This window comes from Hippoglossus hippoglossus, chromosome 18 (assembly GCF_009819705.1).
Source record: "Hippoglossus hippoglossus isolate fHipHip1 chromosome 18, fHipHip1.pri, whole genome shotgun sequence".
Classification (NCBI taxonomy): Eukaryota; Metazoa; Chordata; class Actinopteri; order Pleuronectiformes; family Pleuronectidae; genus Hippoglossus; species Hippoglossus hippoglossus.
In genome coordinates this window covers 14,894,344-14,920,537 of record NC_047168.1, presented here as the reverse complement: position 1 = coordinate 14,920,537, position 26,194 = coordinate 14,894,344, and the positions used below count along the sequence as shown (strand labels likewise).

The window sequence follows — 26,194 nt, the reverse complement described above, 5'->3', positions numbered from 1 at the left end:
GGGGCCCGGCTTCACTTTCAGAGCCTCTAATATTGCTAATAATTATAAATTTTAATATGTATCGAGGGAGTTTGCTTTTCACAGCTGAGAGTTGGTGGTTAAGAATGAGTGGACGGGGGGGGGGGGGGGGGGGGGGGGTAGTTGAAATGTAAGTGTGTGATTACTGTGCCGTACACTCCGGGTGGTGTCGTCAGGGGCAACCAGGCGAGCTGAAGCAACCGACCTGTTGCTGTTGAAGTGTTTCATGTTCACAGAGGCTGGAGAATGTGTGTGAATGTTTGTACGATTGAATTTCATTCATCTTTTTACTGTTTATGATTAACGAACCCCTTCACCACCACCTCAGTGTCTCCCCCTTCAGGCTCCCCCTCGTCATCACCACCACCCACCGAGCTCCCGTCTCCAGCTCACTTCCTTTGACCTTTAGTCGGACCACTCGTTCTCGTCGGCATCGGAGTCGTCGTCGGACTCGCTGTACTCCACCGCGATACGGCGTGACAGGATGGTGGCCACGTCGTTGCCCACGGGTTCTCGCTTCGCCTCCTGCTCCCTCTGCTCCTGCACCTTCCTCAGCTGGATACCTGGAGCGGAGGGAGGGAGGGAGGACGAGCAGATGACATATGAAATGATTTATTTATTCGATGCAAAGAAAACAAATAAAAGTAGCAAAAAACCTCCCGTGAGACTTAGATAGATCTTCACACACACTTACCTCTACGTATGGCCGCCAGCAGGTCGGAGCGGGCATCGCTCATCGGGACCATCCCCGGCAGGGCTGACTTCCTCGCCTGTGCCGCCGCATCCAAGGCGCACTGGCCCACAGGGGACGGGTGGGTCTGGTGGAAGATGAGGGCTCCTGGCGGCGGTGGCGGTGGGGCGGCGGGGGGTGCGCCTGAAGGAGGGTGGGAGGGAGATGGCACGTAGTTGGCCGGGGGAGGAGGAGGGGATGGGGAGTAAGGGCGGGAGAGGGTGGCAGAGGTCGGGGGGACGGCGGAGGCGGCAGCGGCGCAGGGCGGGGCCGTGGTGGAGTCGAAGGCCGTCTGGGCAGAGGGGATGGTGGGGGGTGGCGGGGGAGGGGCAGGTGGGATGTAGTACTCTGGGATGGTGGAGGGCTGAGCACTGCAGGGGGCGAGAGAGAGGGGGACAAAATGAATTCTACATGTGCATGTCTACACGTCTTATTAACAATCAGAAGTTTGATTGGCACACGTACCCTTGTGCAGCTCGGTACTCCTTAACCGACTGCTGCCGCGGCCCGTTAACCGTTGGATCTCCGCCAGCCTGCACGGCGTGTCCAGAGGGGGTCCTGCCCAAGGAGGCGACGTGCCTCCCCGCCGCTGCGGCACCTCCGGCCCCCGGGGGCTGGGTGGCCGGCCTGAGGCCCCGATCCAGTGACTGAGTCTGGGCCGCGGCGCTGAGGTGGTCCCTGGCGTGGTGGTCGATGGGGTGGGCGGCGCTGGGGGCCTGGGTGGAGGGGTGGTTGGGGCTCGCTGGGTACGAGTCAGACGCCATTGATCTGTTGGAGGGAGAGTGAGTTGTTGAAAGTACGTGACAGAGTTTATTCTTACATTTTCTTATTCAGGTTTGAATCTGCAAATCACAGTCAAATTCATAATGTTAATTTATTCATGTGCTCCAACTTGCCTTCTCCAGAAGAGGGCAGCATAGAGCTTAAACCAGCAGCAGAACGTGCACACGGACAGTGTGTGTGTGTGTGTGTGTGTGTGTGTGTGTGTGTGTGTGTGTGTGTGTGTGTGTACAGTACCTGCTATCGGGGGACAGGGAGCCTTCGGACGACATGCCGTGGTACGGGGAGGGCGTGAGCCTCGCGTCAGGTCTGAACTCTTTGTCGTAGGCCAGGACGTTCCACTCCTGACGCCGGTTACGAGCCTTACGCACCTTCAAAGAAACAGCAAGTCACCGAAATGTTTTCACCCACAAATCATATCTGTGACCTGAAGAATATCTTTGATTGAGACGTTCATCTGGTAAATGAGTTTCTATAATGTGACAGTGTCTCATGTACCTGCTCAGGTACAGAGCAGCAGCGGCACAGCTCCATCTCTCTAACATCAGAGACAGCTTTAATACAGTGTCTCCTACTGTCTCCTCTTAGGTAAATGGCTTCAATACATTTTCACTGAAGGAGCTTTCAGAGTGATTCAGGATCCTCAAGGTTCTCCTCCAGTTTTAGTCATTCACGTTCCAGAAGAAATTCCCTCAAGGCCGACTTGAGATATCATGTTCAAGAGGTCAAATACACGCTGACCACCTAAATTGAATTAGTTAGAGTCTAAGTGAACATTTGTGCCAGATTTGAAAGGACTCTCTGGAGAGAGAGACGTTCTTGAGGCATCGTGTTCACAATGAGACAGATGCTCTGCTTTCGACATCGCCCGCGAGCAGGGTAATAATATAGATATCTGTGTGTGAACGGTTACGGACCTTCTTGACCTCTCGACCCGGGTCCTCCACCTGCTTCTGCTGCTCCTGGAACAGAAAGAGACAAACCCAGATCAGACGAGTGGAGAGATAAACTCATCGATTACTGATTCCTGTGGTGCAGCGGGAAATGAAAAGCAAGACCCCGTCACCAGCGCCTTCACCAATGGGGTAAAAGTCCCACACGCACACTAGTCTACTCACCACCCAACCACTACCAGGTAACAACGACTAACGCTACACAATGGACGACAAGGGAGGAAGCGAGAACCAACAAAGCAAACACAGAGGGTGAGGCGGCAAGCTAACGCAACACACGGACACAAACAGAGGGAGTGTGTGTATCTGTGTGTTTTATTGTGTATCAAACAGAACCAGTGACTTGTGACGTGTTTGTGTGTTTGGCTCTGTGTAAGTCTGTGTCTTACCTGCGTCCTGGTGAGTGAGTGATGTGTGTTAGTGGGGTGTGCGGGGGGGAGGGGGGGGGGGGGTAAAGTGAAGGGCGATATGGGGCAGGTTAGGGGTCGGGGTTGTCTTACAGAGATGGACAGGGGGCTCCTGGGTGGGGCCTGTCTGGAGTGGGGCCTGTCGGGGTGGGCCGGACAGCCCTATGGAAACATGGGAGAAAAACAAGCTGGAGCATTAGACTGAGCAGAGGAGGAGGAGGAGGAGAGGAGGAGGAGGAGGAGGAGGAGGAGGAGAGGAGGAGGAGGAGGAAGAGGAGGGTGCGTGGAGGCCACTATAGATAAATCAGAGAAAGGTAGAAGAAAGACAAAAGGGAGAGACAGAGGGTTCGATCTCTATTTTTCAAGAGGGAAAACTACTCTTTTTGTTTTGAAGGGGTTTTATTCTGTCGTTTCCAGGTTGAAGGAGGAGGACACAGAATATGAGCAGCGTTCAATCGAACAGAAACACTGACGAAGTGCAGCGAACACATACAGCAGCAGCTGTTCAGGGGGGGGGGGGGGTAATAATGAGAGCCAATGGAAACAAGTGGTATTTGTGTGTGACTTTGAATCAAAGTGGACACTTCACTCTCTATGCTGGATAGGTTGAACTGAAATTACAATCTCCCACAGCTGCTTACTGGTAAAACGTCCTTTCAGCATGTCCATCAAAAGTCCACGGAGGACCACCTTCCACGATGTTAGCAACAAAGACGACCACGTTGTGGGTTGCGGGACACGCCCACTTTCAAGTTTATGTTGTTCAAAGTTAATTAAACTAACAGGACGTTAAAGCTGGACGTTGGATACACGCACAGAACCAGAGGGAGACTTCTGTCCGTGCTCTGTATTCATAAAGGTTCATTCATCTGTGCAAGTCTTCTGAGAGTTTACAGATATGCACAAACAGACTAAATGGGGCAGTACCACCTGAAACTGTGGAGGGGGGGGGGCAAAGTAGCCAATACTTCAAGTGAGACGACCACAAGACGTAAGAGGAGACCGAAGCAGCTAAATGGAATTCAGCCTTCGATGACGAGACTGTAGCATAAAACCTGGGATTATATATAAGAGGCAACATCTAATGTTTGACATAAAAACTCTTAACAATTGTATTCCCCCTCTTTTCTGTGGATAATGAACCTGCCCAGCTGCTGCTGCATCAATAACCAACTACAACAACGAAGCAAAGCTAAATGAGAACAGTTATAGGAATGCGAGAAATTAAATAACGGCAGAAAAAAAACTAGGTAGGAAAGGAAAAACAGATTAGCAAAGTAAAGCAGAGGAAGCATTTCTTTTCACAACACACAGCAAGTGACACAGATACAAACTTGTAATCTTACACATACTTCACATATTTGCTGTGTATTTAATAGAACAAACACACGCGCACACAACCGCACCTTCTGTCGTCGCTTCTCCTTGCGTTTGTCCTCCGTGGCCTGCAGCATCTTCTCTTTCCACAGGTTGAAGAAGTAGGAGGGGTCAGTGTAGAACTTCAGCGCGTCCTTCTTGTCATCTCTGCGTAGAGGGATGGAAAAGACAGATTTGATTTGTGAGGTCAGCACGACTGTGACTTTTGACCTTTTTGATCGCCCGAATCTAATCAATGAATCTGTGAGTCCAACTGAACATTTGTGCCACATTTGAAAGAATTCCCTGGAGGCGTTCCGGAGATATCGCGTTCACAAGCTTTCACAGGGACCTCGACCCTTCCTGAACCCTAAATACTTCAGATACGTGGAGGAGGCTCATCAGAACTCTGACCACTGACCCGTATGGACTGAACCACTGACCTGTATGGACTGAACCACTGACCTGTATGGACTGAACCACTGACCTGTATGGGCTGAGGATGTTCAGCGGTGGAGGTTTGTCACAGCGATGGTAGATCTCCACCACAGGGTTGGGGACCGAGGTCCTCGACACCACCTGCTGGTCCTGGATGGTGCTGCTCTTGAAGGCCTTCCTCATGTTGATGTCCTGCAGAGAAACTGGAGGCAGAAGAGGAGGAGGAGCTAAATTAATTTATGATGTTCACTATTTATCGCTTCATTCTCTGAACAACAGGACGACGAAGAGACGCGTCGTCCATCTTTATCTATGACTTCAGCGTTTGGGCTTCACACCCCGAGCAGGACGTCAGAGGAACATGGCCGCTGTGTTCACAGGGTTAATGAGGGTGAAGGTAGATGTGAATAAATGTGTTTTATTTTTCGATGAAGTCAAACCAGAAACGACTCCACAGAGAAGAGGAAGGAGCCCGTTGGTGTTTTATTGATTCTCTGAATAGTCAGAAGAGAGAGATTGTAAAAATCTAACGGGACGAGGAGCAACGACAGGAGATGAGTGGGATGGTGCAAGCCCGTTTATGGAATATAAAATAAAGACAGCTTAAATACTGTATGCACACACATACACACACACAACCACACACACACACAGACACACACAAACACACACGCTGAGTAGGTGATAATAGGACAGCAGGGACAGATTAGTCTTAGAGCTTGTTGCATCAGCTTTACACACACACACACACACACACACACACACACACACACACACACACACGCAGCGTGTAGGACTGTGTGACAATGTGATGTGCACACATGTGACAGTGTGTGTGTCAGAGGCAGAAAGAGAGAGTGAGAGACGGAAAAAAATACGACACGTATGTGTGTCAATCCCTTAACCCCAGAGGAGATTTAACACGACTGCAATACTATCCAGGATCTACCAGATGGCTAAACACACACACACACACACACACACACACACACACACACACACACACACACACACACACACACACACACACACACACACACACACACACACACACACACACACACACACACACACACACACATCAGCTCAATGTATAACAAGGTTAAACCATGTCAGTGTGACATATGTTCTGAGGAGTGATTTATTGACCGCTTCTTTTATACAGTATGTGTTCATGTGTGTGTGTGTGTGTGTGTGTGTGTGTGTGTGTGTGTGTGTGTGTGTGTGTGTGTGTGCGTGTGTGTCTGTGTGCAGATTGTGTAGCCGGAGTGTTTGATCATTCCTTCCTAAACTTCCCTCCCTGCAGCCAAATGAATAATCCACAAAACTAGCAGCTAATGCAACTTTCATTCAGACACAACTTCAAAGAAACCTCTCTCACACACACACACACACACACACACACACACACACACACTGAGACACACACACACACACACACACTAGCTCCTCGCTCTCCGTCTCTAATCGTATTTACTCTCGGATTCCAACATTCCTCTTCCTCTCTGCACAAACAAATATGTTGATTACTGCTAATGACCAGATTAATGTAAGAAATTGTCTAATTACATGGTTTTCACCGACCTGACAACATCAGTGTAAGTGTGTTTTAATCGTGTGTGGAAGGACGTGCAGTAAAACATCTTGTTTCTTTAAACCCAAGTAAGATGAAGAATATTAAATAAATGAACAGGTCCGATGTCGCTCTGCCTCTGCGTTCATGTTTTCCCACGAACTGAGCGTGAAAATGTGATTTTCACGAATCAGCAGCATGAGAAGTGAGGAACTGAACCGTCTCGCTTTCTGTTCAGGGTTTAATCTCTAGAACCGACGAGGGAAGAGCTCACTGGTGAAAGTCTGTCAAGTGTTAAACCGAGTTATGAAGAAAACGCCAATTACCTCCGACGAGGAAGTTATGTTTTCACCCCTGTTTCTTTCTTTGTTTGTGAACATGATTACACAAAAGCTACAAAAGATTACTGTCCCTAAATCTGGTGGAATGATGGGACATGAGCTAAGAAAGAAGCCATTACATTTCGGCGTGGATTCATTGTGTCTGAAAGCAGCTTTATTGTCTCTAATGACTTGATTCCTTCCCTGTGTTACTGTATCTGTAGTTTTTAAAGGATTGACGGGTATAATCCAGCTCTTACTTTGAAATGTACCCTTCATGTGAGGACAATAACGCAGTTAAAATGATGACAGATGAGCGAGTGAATGTGTGCGGTAGGAAATGAAGAACAGACGAATGGCTGGTGCGTAGGCGGAGGAGGAGGAGGAGGAGGAGGAGATGGACAGAGGAGGAGGAGATGAAAGGAGAGCACGAGGGGGAGGAAGAGTGGGAGAGGAAGAGAGGAGGCGGAGGAAGAGGAGGATGAGACAAAAGGACTGCTGATCGTTTGCTTTTCACCCCCGTCAGTGCTGCTGCTGCCGCTCGAGCTGATCTGCAGAATGACGAGGCAGTATCAGCGAGGAGAGAGGGAAAGAGGGAGGACGAGAGGGGGGAGAGGGTTCCAGGAAAAAGAGTGTGAGAAAAGGAGATAATGAGAGAGAGAGCGAGAGAGAGAGAGAGAGAGAGAAAGTGTGAGAGAGTTTGATAGACACAGAGAAGAGAGGGAAAGGATCAAAGGATGAAGAGAATTCAGAAAAATAAAAAGCGAGGGAACTAAAACAACAAGTCCCCATAAAGTGACTGTATCAACAGATGTAGGTCCCCACGACATGAGCAATACTCTTTACTCCACAGTGTGTGAGAACCTCGACCAACCAGGACGAGGCAGATTCAAATATTAATGATGATGAGGGTGATGATGATGATGATGAAGAGCGAAACCCACCTTCCTCCACGGTGGAGTCGAGCTGGGTGACTTTCACAGCCAGCTGGTCGACTCGCTCCTGGAGGCTGCTCATCCTCAGGTAGAAGCTGTTGGCCTCATTAAACAGTTCCCCGAAGATGTCCTCTGCATGGCGACCTGGACACACACACAGACACACACACACACACACACACACACACACACACACACACACACACACACACACACACACACACACACACACACACACACACACACACACACACACACACACACGGTTAGGTCTGATACTGGGACTTCATTTCCCATTCACCACTTTCTTCTTTCATCCTGGGAAAGTTAGCAGGGAGGATTCACACTTCCTCGTTCGCGCTGCGCTTCACATCTCAGCGTTTAATATCCACAGAGAGGAGAATCAGCAGGGGGCGCCGTTCTGAGGAAGCAGCAGGAGGAGATGTTTCCACAGAGTAACTGCAGGTGAGTGAACGGCTTCAACTGAAATATCTTTATTTTAATTCTACAGACATGAATCATTGATGAAATAGCTTCATTACATGAGCCTGGCACATACATATCTGTATCTGTCTGCCAATATGTAAGCTTTTATGTTTTTCAGAATAAACAATGCAGAAAGATTTGCAATCATTTTTATATTTTAGGTCAAAACTTATTTGTATTTATAGTTATTTCATCTAGTTCTTCTGTTAACTGGTCAGATTGTGAGGAAACTCCCTAAATCATGTTCAACAGGCCAACAACATGATTTATGAGGTCACCGTGACCTTGAGCCTTTGACCTTTTACCACCCAAGTCAAATCAGTTGATTCTACTAGTCCAACAGATGTAATGACATTTCCTGAGACGTGTTCTGTAAGGTCACGGTGACCTTGACCTTTGAAAGTCGGACAGAAAACCGAAAAACGCCTCCGGCTGCTGGCTGTCACCGCCGCAGAGGCATAATAAAAAAGCTTAAAAAAAAATGGATGAATGGAAAGATAATTCACAGAGATGAAGGTCAGTCGATGCTGCTCCTCCTCCTCCTCCTCTTTCTGTCTCAGGAGGACGAGCTGCCCCCTGCCGTGCACCTGTAGGACCCAATACTCAAAAATCTCCTTTCTGAGTGTGTGACGGAGACAGATTTATTTATGATTTATTTGCCAAAATGCAGAAATGCCTTGAATAACGCTGCCAAGAACGCACACATGTAGACGGGACACCTGCCTCAGCGTCTCTCCTCCAGCCCCCCCCACGACAGATGGAGCAGAGGAACAGCGCTCACACATTTGCACCGAGCTGTCGCCGAATTGAAATTTAGCCTCTGACAGTTAATCAAATGTAAAAGCTGCATTCCCACTGAATGATCAGTTTCCTGGCACACGGGCCGATCTCCCCTCCCGTGTTTCTACACACACACACAAAGAAAAGGAAACCGCGACATCAGCGGTGAACATTCACAGATATGAAGCAGCTAAAGGAGTTGAAGGGGAAATTGAAGGATCTGCACCTGCACCCTGCTCACTGCAGAATGCTGACTCACCAGGCTGCAGCTCGATTAGAAGAATTAAACACAGCGAGCACTTTGGCAGCGTCTCTACTCGTGTGCTACTGTATCTGTAACATTTAACCTTAACCGGCGGCTTCACTCAACTCAACCCGGGGAACTGCAGAGATCGAATCAGCTTGTGCAGACGTGGCTTCGCTCGCATGTTGAGCGACTTGTCGACAAGAACATCGCTCTGAATTCATTTGTAGTTTGGGTGTGATGACAGATGGAGATTCAGAGGCTGTCAGTCATGTTGATTAGTTACATGTCTGCAGGTCGAGTCCTCAGACCCACCGTCAGAGAGTCGAGAACAAAAAACGTCCCTTTACAAATGAGGTTGTGAGCAAACATCTGTGCTGAACTCACTCAGACTGCCCAGCTGTTTGATGATGGCTGCCAGGGTGCTGTTGGTGACGCACTCCAGCTCGCTGGTCACCCCATCTGGCAGCGCCCCCCGGCACAGGTGCCTGGGCTCGATGTTCCTCTTCACCAACGGCATGCTGGTCTACGGCTGAGAGAAAAAACGACAGAAGGGGGAAAAACACGTTGATGATTTATGGTGAGAATCAACCGACCCTCACTGCGGCCCTGAGACGTTTCATTACATTAGATCCCAAAACTGTGCCTGAAGCCGCGTGTCTGAGTTCTGCTGTGCACCCTCTGACACGTGTGAACATGCTGTGTCTCGTTATTCAAATTCCCTGCGGAAAATAAGTACATTAGCTACACCCCAGCGACACAGATCGGAAAGTAAGCTGTGGTTAGTTGGTTAGTTGGGCTCAGTCCTGATGGAGATGACGGTGTCATGTCCGCCGTGGGGCGCAGTCGCTCATCACGCTGCCTAATGTCAGCGTGGCTGAAAGGAGCCAAGAGCCAAATGAGCCGGAAAGAGGTTTTTAAATGGTGCTAACGAGCCGCGACTGTAGAGAGACCACGAGGGACAGAGAGAGAGAGGGAGAGAGAGAGGGAGAGAGGGAGAGAGAGAGAGAGAGGGAGAGAGAGAGAGAGGGAGAGAGAGAGAGAGAGAGAGGGAGACAGAGAGAGAGAGAGAGAAAGAGAGAAAGAGAGAGACAGGGAGGGAGAGAGAGAGAGAGAGAGAGAGAGAGAGAGAGAGAGAGAGAGAGAGAGAGAGAGAGAGAGAGAGAGAGAGAGAGAGAGAGAGAGAGGAGAGAGAGAGAGAGAGAGAGAGAGAGAGAGGGAGAGAGGGAGAGAGGGAGAGAGAGAGAGAGAGAGAGAGAGAGAGAGAGAGAGGGAGAGAGAGAGAGAGAGGAGAGCGAGAGAGAGCGCGAGAGAGCGCGAGAGAGGGAGAGATGGAGAGAGAGGGCGAGGGGGAGAGAGAGGGAGAGAGGGAGAGGGAGAGAGAGAGAGAGAAGACGAGAGGATGAGAGATGCTTTTAGAAAATAAACTCAGCTGATAAATCTACTGACAAAGGTGAAGGATCAATGGCCAATTAGGAAACCAGTGGTTTAACCCAAGATGGACGGCATGGCAGCTCCCCAAAACTGAAGCCAAATCACGTTGATCGCCCCCCCCCCCTTACAGCAAGACGGCAAAGAAAAGGATTAGCGAGAGAATAAAAGAGTGAGAGAAAAAAGAAAGGGAGCAGCGGAAGTTGTACGAAAGTGAGCGAGCGTTCAGCGAACACGTGAGAGGAAACTGCTCCGCTCCGTTTGGACTCTCTATGTGGGACAAGCTCGTTATTTTGGGCCATGATTGTGTGTGTAAGTGTGTGAGTGTGGTTCAGAATTAGAGTGTGTGCGACTTCCTGGTGTTGCACGTGAAAAAAGAGTGCACGTGTGTGAGTGTGGGCGGAGTGTTCCCAGGTCAGTGCTTCTGGAAACACTCCCACGTTTTTAATATAATCACTGGCACAATAATTATTTACTTGATGAAAAAGAATGCGATGCGCTCGTCCTCTTTACGTCTCTCTCTCACGCTCTCTCCTGCTCCTCCTCCCTCTAACGGCTTCAGACATTCAATTACACAAACCACCTCAGATTGTGCCGGTTTGTTTTCGGAGTGTCATCGAGCTTCCTTGATTGTGCGTCCACTTGTGTGTGTGTGTGTCGCCCCCCCCTCCTCCAGCTGTAAATAATCTAACACCGCGGCTGTTTAATAAAACATACACACCCCTCCTCATCCTCCATTACCGCGGCAATGTACTTGCTCTTCATCTCTTATTCGTCTGAGCCGTCTGAGCCTTCCCCACCTCCTCTCCCCGGTTTCATTAATAAATCAGAACGGTTGAATATCTTCTCCTCCAACTCCCCAGTGTCCATCACAGAGGAGGTATTCCCCGTCTCCTCGCCGATCTGAGAGTGTGTGTTTATGTCGGAGAGTGTGTAGAGAACAGGGAGAGTGTGTGTGTGTGTGAGGGATGCTGCCGAGATGCTGATGACACTTGTGATGTAGGTTTACACGCATGAAAGGACACACACAGACACACACACACACACAGACACACACAGACACACACACACACACAGGTCAGCTGCAGGGCAAAGTGGCCTCAGCCTGGTGGACTACATGCTCCTACAGACAAAGATGACAAATACAAAAGGAGGTCAAATGGAAGGTCCCAAAAATTGTGCTGGAAAGATTGCGATGTGATTGTTTTTAGGGGGAAGATCTGTCACTGTAATAAAAGGTTCATGCAGCAACATCACTGGGATCAGTTGATTTCATATGAAGAAGGTGATCGAGCACAAAGGAGCAGAGACGGATTTCTGGGACACTTACGTTAACGGTAAAAACATTTGAATAATTCGAGCTCTTGATTTAATGATACGTTCTCTCAGATGAATAATTTGTGCTTGCGATTTGGCATAATTTATCAACTTCACGTCGTTTGTCTTGTCTCGCGTGTACACCTCACACCCCCACTCCGCACCTCTATGGTTTCATCTTGAACTCGGACGGAGACACGGGGGATGTTCAACAAAAAATGTGCCTTATCTTTGAGATCACTTTGTATTTTACAGGATAAGAAACATAAAAAAACGTTAATAAATTACCGGCCAGTTAAATCTATTAGACCCATAAGTGCCAACAGCAACATTCCAGACATTAAAAGTAGAACCTGACCCTGAAGAAGATGCATTTCAGGGCCTGTTTGAGTCGTGCGACGCTATTCGAGGCATCTTTGAGGACACCGAGGGAAGGAGAGAAGATTAACAAGACGACGAGAAGGTGGGGGGGTGGGGGAGGAGGGGTTGCAAAAAGTGTGCCGCCGGAGCCCTGGGAACGTCGCCATGGCAACGCGCTGAGGAATCCGCTCCGCTGCTCAAGAGTGGAACTCGGCGCGACTCCGAAAATAGTATGAAAGAGACGGAAAACAGAGGAGAAGGGGGGGGGGGACAGACAGTAAAGACAAAAGGAGGGGGGGGGGGGGGAGAATGGACAAACACTGTGAGAACTTCAAGTAGAGACTTTAAATTCAGAGCAGGTCTCCACAGGATTTATCTCCAGAGTCCGACACCTGCGACTACACGACGCTGGATGTCGTTTGACAGTTTGGGAAGTCGAACTCTGACGGGACGCTTCAGATTCAAAGACTCATGACCGAGATGAAACGGTGTGAGGACGCATGAGTTCCTCCGTCAGAGAGCGTCAGCCGCTCCATCGGAACATAAAGAGGGCGAAGAGGTTTTACACGTTTTACACTCGCATCCGGCTGTAGCTACATTCCTGCAGAGGTTTCTGTCGAGTCATCGCTTCACTTCTTTGCAGAACCTCTTCGTCACATGGTGCAACGACCAGATTCTGTACTTTGACAAATTCAGAGGGTTGTAGTTCCTGAGAGTTTATTCCAATTTCGAGTATTCGCTGTTTAAATATGTGTATATTTATAATAATTTGGTCAAATGCTGTACAGTAATAATGTAGAAGGTGTTTGGATCCCTGAAGGATCTGGATCATTGACTAACATCCTCGTCCGTGACACCATCCAAAGTTCATCTTTTGTTCGACACACACTTCTCTGTATTTACATTATCTCCGTGCACAGCTCTGATGGCTGTGGGTATAATTACAGATGTAATCAGATAAGACGTGATCCCTCTGATCCGAAGCCTCCGTCTCTGAGGAGGAGCTGAGATCATCGGCTGCTGCACCCGAACGTCTCCACAGGGTTCACGCCGGGAGAAGAACTCTGGGTTTAAACTCGAGTCTAAATGCACCGAACTACTTTGAACTATATTGTTTCATTTCTGGGGGGAATATAATTATAAATAAGTGAATAACTTCTGACATGTTCACATGAATGGCTTCATATAGAGGAGGATGGTATAAATTACTGCCCTAAACCAAACTAATCATTCCTGCAGGCGGTCAGCTAATGCTATTACGCTCCGTCTGCTCGGCCACAGACTTAACACACGCACACAGACACACACACACACACACACAACACACACACACACACACACACACACCTCCCACTGAGCCTCGGTCTGCTCTGAGGGAGGTTAGCCACCCCCCCCTCCAGCCTCTCACACTCGTCTCCGTTCTCCTGCTCCATAGGAGGCTCTTTGTATAATCACAGCTAATTATCGTTCTACAGTAACTAATGGAAATGACAAGCCCTGGTTCTTTATGGAGATATAATTAGATATTACGATGCACCGGGGACCGACTTACATTCTCACTCATGCAACAGCTAGCTGGTGCTGCACTGTTTTCACAAAGGAGTGTGAAAGCTAATGCTTGATGCAAGAATATATATATATATATATCTATAGATGTTCTTTAAAGGGCAATGTGCAGCTTGTGGGAAGATCTGCTGCACTTTAGCTTCTTGTTTTAAGATTTAACGCTTTCACACTTATGTTCCGATATTGATTCCAGCCCCAAACTTCTTCGTGTTAGTGTCTCTAAAACTTCCGGAGTAGTGAGGACGTCGGACGCATCAGTAGCAGAGATGATGCATTTTCAAATGAAAACGTAGTGGTGTGTACGTAGCCTGTGAAATACACATACACCCCCCCCCCTCCCCTCGTCCGGCCCCATGTTGAGTTAATAACAACCACTTTGAAATCTGTGTGTTATAGCAGCTCGTAAAGGTGGAACTGGTGGAACTGGTGGAACTGGTGGAACTGGTGGAACTGGTGGGACTGGTGGGACTGACAGTCGGTGAGCACGCAGCTCTGACAACAGGAGGCTAAACCAACACAGACGCACAGAGCTGATGTTTTATTCAGAGTCAGAATTACCCCGGCTCCGCTCTGCGGGCTCGGGGAAGCTCTCCGCTTGGTCGTGAGCCAGTCGTCGGCTCACAGAGGCGTCAGCGAGCGAGCAGCAGAACAAAGCGGCAACCGGAAAAATAAAAATCATAAAGACAAACGTCGGGGACGAGCGCTCGGCTGCGTGAAAAACCTGAATCCTGGACAAAACAGGCGTGTTTGTGTTCGATGTTGAAGAACCAGACTGTGGGTGATCATTTGAATTTCAGCTGCAGTGATTCCAGCTTCGTTTTAACCCCCCACCCCCCAAAACACAGCCTCCCTCCTCCGTCTGGCCTCCTTTCTCCCTCCATCCTAAACTCTCCCTCCTCCTCCTCCTCCTCCTCCTCCTCACTCCTGCCTCTCTCTCTCTTTGATGTCTGTATTTGTTGATGCTCTTGGGTGAGGAGCCATTGTACAAAATGATCATAATTACAATGGCCTCCCCCCCCCCCCCCCCACACACACCCTTCTCGCTAATCCTCCCCAAAAAACAAATTATGCAAAGCAGAGTGGGAGCGGAGACGACGCAGAGATTTCTACGCTTCCTCTCTCCAGCTTTTTCTTTCTCCTTCTTCTTCTTCTTCTTCAAGAAACTGCAGCAGCCGCTTGTTGAGCCGTCCGTCACTGAACGTGAGGCAAGAAGAGCCGATATAAATATATAAATAACATTACAAATATAAATATAACTCCCTGATGTTGGTTTGGCATCAGCTCTGTCAGCCTCTGGTTTACTTATTCGTTTTTATAGCTATTACAGATTTTTATTAGTTATTAGTTAAAGCTCCTCGGTTATTTAGCTCCGGCCTCGTTCAAGTGAGATTAATGTCTCATGTCTCAGGGAGGAGGTGCGAGACGCGTGGGCTCGTAAAACCAAGAGAGTGGAGATTCTCTTCCCTTGTCTCAGCTCATTAAATGCAGATTCACACTTTATATAACTGACACTTTATCTTTATGTACATGTTAAATGTTACGGCAAACATAGTGTTACGAAGAAGTTGGTCTATGAGGATTGGATCCTCCAGTCGGGTGAAAGACCCCGCAGAAGAAACCTGGAAGGTAGACTGACGAGGTTCCTTATAGAGTTTGTTAAGAGCACAGCCACAGGATTGGACATAATACTGAGTTGTATTTGCATTGTTGAAACAAGACTCCAGAAGCGCGCTATATAGAGAACTTCTTTAAGGCACTATGATTCATGTTCAGATGAAGGCAGGATATTTGAATGTGTTAAAAAAAAAAAAAAAGAGATGAAATTACCAAAGACCAAGTTAGTAAAAGGAAATTACTATTGGTTATATTATATAGGGGGTATTACATTATTTTGAAGATGTTTATATTACTGAGTTTCCTATTTGCTCCTTACGATAGCGTTTTGGAGATTGATTGAAGACTTAAGGTAACTGATTCTTAATAAAAAAAAATTCTTTACATGGGTAAATGAAAAATTTAAAGATTTGGATAATGGAACTGATCTGAGTAATCCTAATATGAACGTCATGCGAAGGAACTATGGTGACACAGCACTAAGTCTGACACAAGTGTGGATGAAAGAATGTGGGTTTCCAACTGGGGGGGGGTTTAGTATAAGGCAGCTGAAACAGCTGAGACTGAAGCTAGAGGAGAAAGAAAAAAGTAAGTCAGGCCAGAAAAGTAAAATCTTACATTTCAGGCAGATAGGAAGGTATGTGGAATGTGGTTAGAAGAATTGCATCAAAGGGACAGAAAACACCTCACAAGTGTCTCAGCGTCTCAAAATGCAGGTTTCCGACCTCGACTCTTCCCCGCCGAGAAGACGACAACCAGAACAACACCAAGCTCCACCAGAAGCGGATGTTCCGCAGGCAGGAGCCCAGGCTCCACAACAACCTTTTCCAACTAATAAAGTTCCAGACCCACAACTGCTCTCTTCACCTCGCACCAGACAAGCGGGCAATATGGACTGGGACAGGATCCAGCCCAGATCGCGACGGTTGAAGTGACCTGATGTTGCCCGCCTGTTAAAATGTACAGGCATCAAGTGGGACTCGGGAAGAACTTAATAAAAACGAAGAAGTTAATTAAACATGAAGAAAAGAAGAAGAAAAGAGAGACTGATCTGCATAAAGCCTCAGTGACAATGTTCAGAGGTACATCGCGGACGCAAAAGAAGAGGATTTCAAGGAAGGAGGGGAGACGGCAAATGGAATGATGATCGGGACATTTGTTTTCACTGTGGAGAGAAGGGGAGGCGGGGATGGAGGAGAGGGAGGAACCAGCAACTTTGAACAGAGAACGAGACAATGAGGAACACCTCGCACATCTAGAGGGTGAATGCACCACACCAACACAAACAATTATTACAGAAGTAAAAGATTATTTAGAGAAGTAAAGACAAACTACTGATAGGAACACATGTTAAATATCAATGAGATGTATATGCTAATATGCCAACGCACTCACTCACAGTGCTAGGGAATGAGATTATATTCCTTTTAGATTCAGGAGCAACACGTTCAGTCATCAAGAGTGATATGTTTGACACACATCCTAAAATGAGCGAATGAGTTGTTAGATCTGTGTTGGATTCAGGAAGCACCGTGGTTGAAAAATTCATGACTCCCTTAATATGAGGTGATATTATAATATAATATAATATGAGGCATCACTGAAAAATTCAAGTGTTCATTTTTGCTATCCTCATGTTATCCAATTAATTTGATGGGAAGAGATGTAATGTGTCTTTTGGAGTCGTAGTGGTCCGAACGGCTGATCTGGATCCACCACAGATTTAAACATGCATTAAGTATAATGCTGCTTCACTGTTATATGCGTATGAATGGAAGCTCTGTTCATCTGTCGTCACATCAATCAACACTGATCTAGTGGATAAGACACATTCAGTCACACTAAGAACAGACTGCACTGCACTCAAACACGAAGGGAGAGATGCATGTTTGGAAAAAAGATGGTTTAGAGAAAGTTGTGTGAAAGAGAATTTAACGCTAAGTTGCATGTTGGAATGAACATAGATGTGCTGTTTCTGTAATTTTACTCAAGCCAGAAAATAAGTCACCCTCTCAGTTCCTTCGCAGATGTTCAGAGGATGTTTTCCTTTTTGGACGTTCCTGGTTCACACTCACATGTCTTGCTGTCAAAACACAAAAATGATGAATGGCAAGACTTGGGACCATGGATAAAAAAATGTGTCAATGCTGACACCTGCGCCTACAGAACCAGTCTGAACTGGTTCTGACAGACAGCCTTAGTCCTCCTATATAAGATGCTTGTATTTGAGTGTCCTGCATCTTCACTCTGAGATCCTTGTGACTCTCTGCGTTGATCCTTTCTGCAGAAAGCCCCTGTTAAAATACACGTGGATAACTTTGGTGGTTTCCAGCCTCTTGTATTTCCAGATCACACCAGTTTCTGACACTAGTTGATTTTCATGCTTCGTGAGTGAGAACAGAAACCAGTGGAAAATATGTACATTTTTACTTTTTAAAATATCAATAGAAGTTTCTGTGTTTGTTTCTTGCGTCGCTTGGAACGACAAATTTCTCCCGAAGGTAAAACCAATAAAAATAGATGTGATCCAGATGAAATACTCAACGTGGGTTTTCCTTTAAAAAGCAGCTGCACCCTGAAGCCTCGTTTCTACCGAGGACATTTAAAGGGTCAAATCTAAATATACGAAACATCTGCATGAAAAACAGCAGCGACTGTGGAAAGCAAGTCACGCTCGTTTCTGTTCCACGCTCCTTTATTCTCTGCTAATGTGGTTGGTAAACAGGTCAGCCACGGAATGAGGGCCACGTTTCTGAACTGCATTCATGTGTGTGTGTGTGTGTGTGTGTGTGTGTGTGTCTGTGTGTGTGTGTGTGTGTGTGTGTTGTGAGAACGCTCCCTGTGCCCCTCTGCGACCCCGTCCCTCACAATTAAATCTGTCGGCCTCAGCGCGATTGCAACAAGTCATCCGGCAGAAGCATGTGACCTGACAAACACACACGAGCGCACACACACAGAGAGACAAACTGGGTGGACTGGTGCGGGGCCAGTGGGCAGCGGGGCCCGGGCGCCGAGGCCCCGTCACGTTAGCGCTGGGATGTGACGTGTCACCGTGTCCCAGATTCTCTGCTCCCACTTCAAACTGGGAAGAGGAACTGGAGACTGAGGCTAAATCCACAGTAACACAAGGTTTCTGCAGGTTTCAGGTTCAATTTAAAATTAAAACCAACATGAACGAAACCAGTGTCAAGTACGACAGAGATGAAGGAACATCAGGATCCCAGAATAACTAAAACCTCCCATAAGTGAAGATATGGTGAAGTAGCCGAGGAGATTCCTTGTAGTTTTATTCCAGTGTGTTAATATCTGTATCACACACACACACTCACACACACACACACTCACACACACACTCACACTAAAGCCTGTGGCCAGAGATCGTCGCACAATCGATAGCTTTGTCGATAAAACCACCAGCAACACACGAACACCGCCCATAGCAACCATCGCCGTGGCGAAGCAGCCCAATCGATCACCATGGGAATGAACGAGCCTGGAAATCGCTGAGTGGGACCGAGGTTCTGGGGCGTGGCGTGAAAATGTGAGAGTAATGGATGAGGGGGGGGAGAATTTATCGTGTAGATTGAATCTCACACAGAGACACACACAAACACACACACACACACACACACACCTGCAGATTGAGGTACACAACCGACAGTTAAAGCAGCAAAGTCAGAGGTGGAAAAACCGTAAACGAAACAAAGTTCCTTAGAAAATATGTATTTCCTGAGAAACAATAAAACAGTTTCTGCAGTTTTCTGAAGCTTCGGATTCTGAGGTTCCTTTTTAACAAATGGCCTCAAGCAGAGAAGTCAGAGGCAGAGAAATGGAAGATGGAAGCATGTCACCTGTGTAATGTTATGAATTGTAATGAATTGAACACGAAGTTAATCAATATTGAAAACTGTCGTTAGCTGCAGCTCCACATGGAACAAAGAGAAACCTGATTTAACTGGAGTTCAACAGATTTGTCTTCAGACTTTTGTAAGTGCTCGGGAAAGTTGGGAACAGAATTACTTTCTAATCTGCAACTATGACAAACATTAATTTGTCCTCAACTTAAAAGCTCACCTTTAAATTGACTATAGACACATTTTTGAGGTCAGACAAACGGTTTACGTCAGCCAGTGATGCTGAGTCGGGAAAAACGCAGAGAAAGGACAGAAGAACAAAGAAAAGCTCAAAGGTCGATGAAGCAAAAGCTCAAACACGAGTCGACCTTCAACAGACGGAGAGAACTGATCCTGAATCAGCTCCTTACACAGACATGTCTCAGTTTATCTGTGACTTATTATCATCGATGTGCATCCTGCAAACAGCTGTGACTCTTTCCCACTTGGTCCAAAACAATCACACATGTCGGCCAGACCGAGGTTTCCACCACAGACACAGACACAGACGGTGGAAACACAGAATTAAAAGTTCCTTGTAGGAGCTTTAAATAAAAAAATCGGTTTAATCTACAAGTTGCTTTCACCTCGTTCATCTCAGAGGAGCTGGATGTTTTCAGATTCTATACTTAGCAGCTCTAACTACATTAAACACAGCATCTGTCAAAGGGAGCAGAGTGAACCAGAGTGTGTGGAGGCCTCACGACAGACGGATCCCATTCAGACCAGGAGCAGCCCCGCAGCTCGTCTCTAAGTGGTCCCATCATTGTGAGTGAGGAGTCCCGGGCCGTGTCCTCAGAAACAACTCAAAGCTTCGGCCACAACCAGACGCACAGAACACGTGTTTGAAAGAAAAGAAATCTGTTTGAATAATACGATCAAATCCCACTTCCTTCCACCTGGAAACCTTTAGGAACATCACATCTGGTTCAGAGAGGAGGTCCAGTAACGGAGCGAGCTCCCCCGGGGGGGGGTTAGGCAAACGTCCATGGGAAAGAAGAAACGTGCACATCTGGAAAACGTATAATGTGTCGAGAGGCTGGACGGACGCCTCCTGAGTTTGAAAGCTCGACGCTGAGCTCTGGAATCCCGATCATCCTCCTCCGTGTTTGGAGCAGGAAACAGATCAGCACCGTTACATCTCCATGGCAACGACTCGGCGAGCGGCCGGCACACAGACGTACAGGGAATCTTCCATCATCAGATCACACAGCCGATGTTTTTACTCCTTTAGTCATTAAACTAAAAGCCTGAGTCGGACGTTGGGCCGAGCTTCGGTTTCAGTCTGTGCTCAGGAGGGAAGGAGAAGAACGGAGACAGATGTAAAACAAATGTTTGAGTCCAGCTCCGGAACAGGAAGTCGTCGTCCTGTTGGATTTGACTCAACGACAAACGGAAACTAGTCAGACATCAGAAAGACGGAGGATTGAGTCCTGTACAAACACCTGAAGTACAGTTGAACAATGTGTTCACACACATGGAAAATGCATCGTCACCGGTGAATCCCTGCTGAGTTGTGAGTTACGGTCGAGACATCAACAGAGAAGAGAAGAAGAAGAAATACGAAAACCAACCAGGAAGTCTTTGATAAAACATAAATCACGCGTCGGGAAAAAAACTAGACAAATGCACTTTGTGGCCTCAACAGAGAAGAAGCTGCACAACATCACAATCCTCTGTCTTTACTTCAATCCCTCAAGTACAAAGTGTGTGTGTGTGTGTGTCTGTGTGTAGTTATGAGCGTGTGTTGTTTTCCTATTTGAGTGTTTATGTCATTTCCTTCCTCGAATATTCGCTTATGTAAGGAATCAGTTCAAGCTCCACTGAGCACCGTCAGTTATGAATACAACTCCATACCGCGCACACGCACACGCACACACACACACACAGACACACACACAAACACACAGCAGACTTATTATTCAATCTCTGTTCAGCAGGCTGGAGTCTGGACTTCTGACTGAGCAGTTGATATTTTCACAGTTTCACACGTTGACGTCATTTCACACTTTACACGTTTGTGTTGTATTAAAAGGTTTCGTCCGTTAAAATGTGAGAAAACACTTGATCATCACAAAAAAAAAAACACACATCTTCAGACGCCTCCGTTCATCCGACCAACGGACAAACATCCAAAGAAGTTCATGTGAAATGCTACAAAACTAAACTGAAAAGTCAATTATCAGATATATTTCTTATCAATTTACTGCCCGATCGACTTTCGTGTCTGCAAACGTGGCAACTTGTGACATCGAAAACACACGGGATCCTACATTTCCCATCATGCACCTTGGTATAACCTCTTTTCTGGTTCATGCATCAGATCATTTTTCAAACTCCACATAAAAGCGACACACACGTGCACAACTGGGAGATGAAATCAGGGAATGTTGAATCTTATTTTAATTGATAAATTGAAATCGTGCCTCCAGCAGGAGTTTGGACAGAGAAGCAACAAGAGGCTCGATTAGAACATTAAGAATAAATATAAATTATTAGATTTCCTATTCATTCTGGAACAAATATGTCAATATGTACTATGAATCAGAATCCATGCAGAATATCAGAAATACACCTGCAGGCTCCTTGCATGATATTATATATGAGCAGGTTCCAGGCCTGTAATTCAGTTATGTAGTATTTCTTAGGAGAACTTGTTTTGTCAAAAGAGGCATTTTGAGATAAATGTAAATATAAAACATGAATCAAAACTATGCAGGAGATCAACATTACACTGTAGAGACACCTGTTGGCTGCGTATGTGATATATATGCAGATGTTCTCAGTCATATCTACATTTAAAGACGCCTCTCACATCTGCCAGAGCACAGGATGATGTCATATCTGCAGATTGAAGTTTCATTCTGCAGTTTGAGACACGTAGAGAATCTGAAAACTCACATGAATCAGGACATATCTTATATTAACGTTCATGTATTTATATTGTCTCTGCATCTGGGAATACATGTTAATATATACACTCCAAAAAATATAGCTATAGAGCGGATGATGTCACTGCTCTGCTCCACACACGCACACACACACACACACGCACACACACGCACACACACACACACCTGATCACTGCCAAATACTGAGACACGTTCATATAGCAGGGGGGGGGGGGTAGAGAGAGAGAGAGAGAGAGAGAGAGAGAGAGACAGAAGGAGAGAGAAATAGAAAGATAGAAAGATAAATAGATAGATAGAGGGGGGGGGAGAGACGGTCACGATGAGAGAGAGAGAGAGAGAGGAGGAGGAGAAGAGAGAAAATGATGAAGGGTCGAATCCCGCAGACGAATTAGACTCTAATCAACACGCACGCGGATCAGCTGCCCATCAGTGCGCTGTGTTTCGTGCGTGCGCGACGCAGTAACAATAACAAACGCGCCCTCCCTCCCCGTGCACGAGCAGACATGTGTGTGTCACACGCAGAACAGATTAAAATCCCGGTCACACGCACCTGTGCTCACCTCCTTCTTCTTCTTCTTCTGCTCCTTTATTCTGCTCCTCTCGTCTGCTCCTCTGCTCCGAGCGTCAGGGCAGCTCCTCCATGGTCGAGGAGGAGGAGGAGGATGGAGGGATGGAGAGAGGAGGAGGAAGAGGAGGAGGAGGAGGAAGAGTGGAAGCCTTTGAAGTGAGGAGACGTGGGCCCTGGTCGCAGCGCAGCGCGTGCACTGGATCAACGTCGTTTCCAAGGCAGCGTCCTCAGAGCGCGCGAGCTTATAGACACCGAGTGTGACTTCCGGTCAGCGTTTCAACATAAAGGTCTGAAACGTCTCAATGTGTCACTCAAACACAACATGGACCTGAAATAAGAAAAGATAAATACAGCTTTTCATTTCATGAGCTTTAACGAGTTATTATAATTAACAAATTCATTGCTTCTGATTTTATGGACACGTTTATTTTTGCAAGTGGCAACTGTTGTGTCCATTTTGCATAAAGAAAGAAAATCCTCATATAGTTTGAGACATCAGGAAATTACCATTATACGATTTACATACGTATATTAATGTGGGAGATGCAGCGTGAATTCTATTTTCTACTTTTCTTTTCATATTTAAAACATGTTTTGTCTCATTCAGATCAGTTTTTATTCTTTAAAATTAATTTCTCACTTTCCTCTTGTGATTGTTTTGTACCTGTGTTGCTAAGCGACTGCACAAATCATTCATACAGCTAACGCTAACATACAACATGCTAATATACTCTAATATACTCTAATATACTCCCATATGCTCCCATATGCTAAACAGCAACACTCACACATTCATATAATAAAATAAAACCATTGTGCAGTAGTTGTTCAGACTGGTTTTATTTTGAAAGCACACACGTCTGTATTTCCGGTGCCGTCTCTCACTAACTCGACACAGATCAGACAAACGGAGCTGCAGCAGAGAGGCGGAACCGCGCATGCGCGTCCGAAACCCTCCGGATTCTAACGGTGACGGTCGAGGCCACCCCCCCACCGCACCGGGCAGAGGGTCCGAGCGCCCCCCGGTGGAGGAAGAGGAGAGCTGCACACCTGATTGAGCCGTGATTCATCCAGTGTGTGTGTGTGTGATTATATAAAGTAAACAGGGATTGAACATAGATAAAATAACAGGTAACGACAGAATCTATAGATTTAGAGGCTAAAGACACGTCTAATTTGAGATATAGGGAACGTGAACTTCAGGATGTAATTAAAAAGTTAATGTCGAGAATCGTAACACAAACATATCTTAATTATTATTATTGATAAAGAGAATTAATGCCGTATGTAAATATATAAAATGATAATAAAAATCTGCATGAAACAGTCAGAACATGTTGAACTGAATCAAACTGAAATCTAAGAAGGAATAAAGCAGAAATGTGTAATAAAAAATGTCTTTGAGAAGAAAGATTCATATGTGAGGAACGTGTGGTTTGGTTGTAGAAACTCAGGCTATAGACACGTAGAGTTATGTTTATATAAAACATATAGTTAAGAGCATTAGTGGCTTCACTATAAATGAGGAAGTGAAAAGCTTAATGTTCCTGAAGAATAACTGTTTCTTTACAAATGACTAAAATGTCAACATCACAAATTATGATCCAGTCAAACACTGCAGGTATTTATGGGATTGAGTTCCAACATCCTGCTGTTTCCCTGCTCCACCACCTGGTGGCGCTGTTTCCTCATGTGTCGCTGTCCATGGTGCTGAACTCACTGAGCCTCGGTAATAACTCAAAGATGCATTTACCTGTAGATTCTTTATTATATTCCACAACATTTCCTCCTTCTACAACCTCAGAAATATCACACACGTGATCTTAAAACTCAGATTTAGATAAACGTATATATATATATTTATATATTTAAATCTCTGCCAGGCTGAATTAGTCAGATTTAATCTTTACAGGTTTGTCTGAGGCAGCGTCACGAACCAACCAGAGCTGAGCATGAACCTTCACATCTCAGATCACTTCACTGGCTCTGAAAGACTCAACTTTAAAATCCTAGAACTGGTCTATTGAAGGTTTTGGTTTCTTCACAATAAAACCACTTTTATATGTCTTACGACTGATCCACGACCTGTTGGTCCAGAGGAAGACGTGAAGAAGAATCAGCTCCAACATCGAGATCTAAATAAAACAAGACGATGGTGAAAACCTGCTTAATGTGATGAACTGTGGTCGATGTGGAAATAAGTCGATTGTCCACACGTCAGAGTAATATTTTAATAAATAAATAGCAGCATCACACAGAAAAAAAAAAAAAGAAAATATACATTGTGTGGATGATGTTCGCTGTAGAAACTCAACGTGTGTTTTTAGACAAACATTCACAATTAAAATGGTATAAAAAAAAAAACAGCCACTGCAGAACAGAAGAGGGTTCAACACGTAAAGGAAAGATAAAGCTAAACCACGAGTGTCAAGTCGTTCAAGAGCGAGATGAACCGACGCCAAGCGGGGGGGGGGGGCGGACGTCCCGGGTTCAGGGAAGGTGCAGAGGGGACGTCAGGTTCGTCAAACTCTGGGACAACTGCAGCTCTGGTTATCTGACAGAGACGCTCACTGACAGAGTTTCACAGTTTCACAGGATCTTTTCCGGTGTCATTTTTATTGAATCCTTTCGTCGGCTGCCAGATAAATTCAGGATTGAGTTCGAGATTCTTTTAATAACAACAGAGCTTCTAACTCCGAATGCACCAAGCTGAGATTCATGTTTCCAACCGACTGCTAAGTCGAGGCCGGTAACTCAGGGAGACCAGGCTGCTGCCGTCTGGGCCTCGAGGCTCAGGAGCGTCCTGGAGATACTGGTTTTTAAATAATTGATTTAAACATCTGCCTGATTTTTAACTGGTTTTGACAGATGTTTGATTTTCTTCCCCAAACTTCCAACCCGACGGTGCCTCGTTGTTTTATAGAGACTTTGCTGGATTTAGATTTAGACTTTTACTTCTTGTTGAACTGCAGATCATCGTGGCTCTGGACGTTCTTGGGAGAAAGGGAAATCGGAGAAGCCATGTTTAACATCGTGCTCAGGTTTCCCAGGTCTCATCGAACGTGTCAGAGGGAAACTTTGTCAATAAGCGTCTCCTAATATGTCTATACACACCAGACCTGGATCCAATTATCACTGAAACCTTCTCAGATTCTCTCTCAGAGCGATTCGTCCTCGATCGGTGAAAAGACTCTGAATCAATCTGAGGCAGTAATTGGATCCAGGCCCGCTACACACACAGGTACACAGGGAACATATAGTTATTACATTGCAACATACGGAGTTGGCCGGCCTGTCGCTCTTTGCTCGCTCACACCTCCGAGGATCAAACCTGACCCGTCCATCTCAGTTCAGAGAGTCCTCTCTTCTCCGGGTTCCCTCATGTTGTGTTGTTGTTGTTGTTTTTGCATTTTAAGATGAAATGGCTGCAGGAGCCGCATGCTGTTGTCGTTTGTTCTCTCTTTCCTTTCAGGACGGTTTCAGTCATGAAAAGAGAGAACAAACGAGGGGGTG

At 46.3% G+C, this 26,194-nt stretch overlaps 1 protein-coding gene across 6 annotated transcripts; it reads right to left on the bottom strand.

The window, feature by feature from the left end:
- Nucleotides 1-254: 254 nt before the first annotated feature.
- zgc:109889 (uncharacterized protein LOC553542 homolog) lies at nucleotides 255-22,908 on the bottom strand. 6 transcript variants are annotated; one of them, XM_034568667.1, is made up of 12 exons: nucleotides 22,664-22,908; nucleotides 10,962-10,966; nucleotides 9,408-9,549; nucleotides 7,520-7,654; nucleotides 4,732-4,885; nucleotides 4,295-4,412; nucleotides 2,982-3,050; nucleotides 2,446-2,490; nucleotides 1,766-1,899; nucleotides 1,214-1,516; nucleotides 713-1,119; nucleotides 255-581 (listed from the first exon to the last, which is right to left on the bottom strand). In XM_034568667.1, exons 3-12 carry the CDS (start codon nucleotides 9,538-9,540, stop codon nucleotides 424-426), a joined length of 1,656 nt encoding a protein of 551 aa, XP_034424558.1. In that variant the 5' UTR covers nucleotides 9,541-9,549; nucleotides 10,962-10,966; nucleotides 22,664-22,908; the 3' UTR covers nucleotides 255-423. The 6 variants fall into 6 exon arrangements, with proteins under 6 accessions (XP_034424558.1, XP_034424557.1, XP_034424559.1 ...); XM_034568666.1 differs by lacking the exon at nucleotides 10,962-10,966 and having other exon boundaries at nucleotides 9,408-9,552; XM_034568668.1 differs by lacking the exon at nucleotides 10,962-10,966 and having other exon boundaries at nucleotides 9,408-9,552; nucleotides 22,674-22,908.
- Nucleotides 22,909-26,194: the final 3,286 nt, after the last annotated feature.

Coding starts and splice junctions, on each gene's coding strand:
- zgc:109889 (XM_034568667.1), bottom strand. CDS start 9,540: ATGCCGTTGGTGAAGAGGAACATCGAGCCCAGGCACCTGTGCCGGGGG. Junction 7,655..9,407: donor CAAACAGCTGGGCAGTCTGA/GTGAGTTCAGCA, acceptor GTGTGTGTCCAG/GTCGCCATGCAGAGGACATC. Junction 4,886..7,519: donor CGACTCCACCGTGGAGGAAG/GTGGGTTTCGCT, acceptor TTCTGCCTCCAG/TTTCTCTGCAGGACATCAAC.